The sequence below is a fragment of the Anopheles bellator genome, unplaced genomic scaffold (genome assembly GCF_943735745.2).
Source record: "Anopheles bellator unplaced genomic scaffold, idAnoBellAS_SP24_06.2 scaffold00500_ctg1, whole genome shotgun sequence".
NCBI lineage: Eukaryota > Metazoa > Arthropoda > Insecta > Diptera > Culicidae > Anopheles > Anopheles bellator.
Genome location: NW_026684625.1, coordinates 2,053 through 4,644, shown reverse-complemented (window position 1 = coordinate 4,644; position 2,592 = coordinate 2,053). Strand labels below are relative to the sequence as shown.

Below are 2,592 nucleotides of genomic sequence, written 5' to 3'. Positions count from 1 at the left end.
CCGACGCTACAGTCAATACGTCGGCTTCAGAATCAGCGAGATCCTTGAATGCACTGATCAGAGGGAGTGGCGCTGGGTCCCGAGCAAAATGAACCCGGCCGACGACGCAACGAAGTGGAACGGTCCCCCAGAGATGTCAGCAAAGTGCAGATGGTTCTGTGGACCCGAGTTCGTAAAACTGCCGGAAGAAGCATGACCTCAACCCGCTCCACGAAAAGAGTCAACCGCCAACGAACTCCGTGCAGGTTTGGTAGGATCTCACTTCCTACAAGAGGAACCACCAATCGACATCACCCGGTTCTCAAAGTGGCCGCGACTATTTAGAGCCATGGCCTACGCATTCCGATTTATCGAAAACTGCAGAGCAAAGAAAAGGGACAAACTCCCCGAGAACGGGTCCTTAACCGTAAAGGAAATGCACGCCTCAAAAAGCGCCCTGTACCGCTTAGCACAGCGCGAGGTCTACCCCGATGAGGTCGCCACATTAGAACCACTTGGAACAGAGGAAAAGCCAACCCCAAGACACGTACAAAAGGGTAGCCCTCTGTACCCATTATCACCATGGATGGACGGCCAGGGAGTTATACGTATGCGTACACGAATCGCCGCGTGCCACTTCGCCACCAAGGAGGCACGCCAGCCGGTAATCCTACCCAACAAGCACTACCTGACACACCTAATCATTGATGACTATCACCGGCGGTTTCACCATCAGAGTCACGAGACGGTGGTGAACGAGGTCAGGCAGAACTTCCGGATCCCGCGACTTCGAACGGCGGTTGCCAGAGTGCGCAAGAACTGCCAATTGTGCAAAAATACCTCGACGCAACCACAGGTACCTATCATGGCCGACTTACCTAGCGCCCGACTGGCAGCATTCTCTCGCCCCTTCACCCACGTGGGGGTAGACTATTTCGGGCCGATCGAAGTGGCCGTAGGCAGAAGGGTCGAGAAAAGATGGGGAATGCTGGCGACATGCCTGACCGTGCGAGCGGTGCACATTGAGGTGGCGCATTCCCTCACGAGCAGCTCCTGCATCATGGCACTGAGAAACATGATCGCACGACGAGGAACTCCGACCCACATATACAGCGATCGAGGCACTAACTTCGTAGGCGCCAACAGAGAGATGGAAAATGCACTGAGATCTGAAGACCAGGAGGCGTTAGCTGAAGGAACCCGTAGCATGGGAATCGAGTGGGTGTTTATCCCACCCTCAACCCCACACATGGGAGGAAGCTGGGAACGCCTTATAAGAACGGTCAAACAGAATCTCCTGAGGGTCAGTGCACGGGTAAGACCGACGGACGAGGTGCTCCGTAACACCCTCACGGAGATCGAAAACATCATAAACAGCCGACCACTAACGCATGTACCCCTGGACGACGATTCGGCCCCAGCACTTACACCAAACCACTTCCTTCTGGGGTCGCCAAGCGGCAGTAAGCCCTTAACCCTACACGACGGAACAGGGGAAACGTTACGCCAGCACTGGAAAACCTCCCAAAAGCTGGCCAACAGCTTCTGGAAGCGATGGATCAGCGACTATCTGCCCGAAATCACGCGACGCACCAAATGGCTACAACCCGCCAAACCCCTTAGCGTCGGAGACGTCGTCGTCATCGCAGATCCGCACCTACCCCGCAATTGCTGGCCTAAGGGAAAGATCACGGACGTCATCACCAGCCAGGACGGACGCATACGCAGCGCCAACGTTAAAACGGCAACGGGCGTTTACACCCGACCTGCGGCCAAACTAGCGGTTCTCGACGTACAAAAGGGACAACTTTAGGGACGGAGTCGAGAGCCAGTGCTATCGGCAAGGAAGTACGGGGAAGGGTGTTGCGTAAAACTTTGGATGCACTGTACGTCCTAGCCGCTGGCACAGGCACCCCTGGCGGATTAGAAGTGAACCGTAGTAGAACACGCACACATACGGGATCGCCAGGACGGCCATGTTGGGGACAGGACCGCGTGGAACGTTGAAACAAGAGGGGTCGCAAACGGAACGTTGAAGAGAACAGTCGTGAACCGAGTTAAGAAGGGTCGTGAACCAAGTCGTGAACAGTGAAGAACAGTCGATAGAACCGTGAAGAACAGTCGATAGAACCGTGAAGAAGTTAGGGAGGAACCGCTGCAAAGAGACCTAAATTTTTGAGCTCTCCACCGGGAGCTGCAAAAAAGGTTGCACGAAGGAACATTGAACACTCTGAACGCCTTAATTTTAGTAAATAAAATTAACACTCAAAAATTTAGTGTACGAATGCACTCGTACCTTAAGTGCATTCGTCAAAGTTAACATTCAAAAGTACCAACCAAAGCAAACTTTAATTACCATTGCATTGAACGCCAGTTTTGAGCCGAATTAAGTCGCAGTACAAAGGAAACTCGCGCATCTGAAAACCAGTAGTGCTCGTGTGTGTGTGTAAGAGGACGGATCGATAAGGGACACATTATTTGCGTGAGCAACAGGTGCAGAGTGCGATTCGGCGGCCATGGAAGATGCAGCACATCACCACGAGGCGCGTGATGACCTCATGACCGAGGGTCACAGACCTCATCCCGATCCGCTGGCCAACTCCACGGCCCGGC

The 2,592-nt window shown here is 53.7% G+C and overlaps 1 protein-coding gene across 1 annotated transcript; it reads right to left on the bottom strand.

The window, feature by feature from the left end:
* Nucleotides 1-909: 909 nt before the first annotated feature.
* Nucleotides 910-1,957, bottom strand: LOC131214307 (uncharacterized). Its single transcript, XM_058208689.1, has 3 exons — nt 1,938-1,957; nt 1,333-1,456; nt 910-1,107 (listed from the first exon to the last, which is right to left on the bottom strand). The coding sequence occupies exons 1-3, from the start codon at nt 1,955-1,957 to the stop codon at nt 910-912; spliced, it is 342 nt and encodes a 113-aa protein (XP_058064672.1).
* Nucleotides 1,958-2,592: the final 635 nt, after the last annotated feature.

What these genes read in the sequence shown, in the direction of transcription:
- LOC131214307 (XM_058208689.1), bottom strand. Translation starts at nt 1,957, where the DNA reads ATGGCCGTCCTGGCGATCCC. An exon ending in ATGGCCGTCCTGGCGATCCC is followed by an intron (nt 1,457 to 1,937) that starts GTATGTGTGCGT and finishes TCCGTCGTGTAG; the next exon opens with GGTTAAGGGCTTACTGCCGC. An exon ending in TTATGATGTTTTCGATCTCC is followed by an intron (nt 1,108 to 1,332) that starts GTGAGGGTGTTA and finishes GCGCCTACGAAG; the next exon opens with TTAGTGCCTCGATCGCTGTA.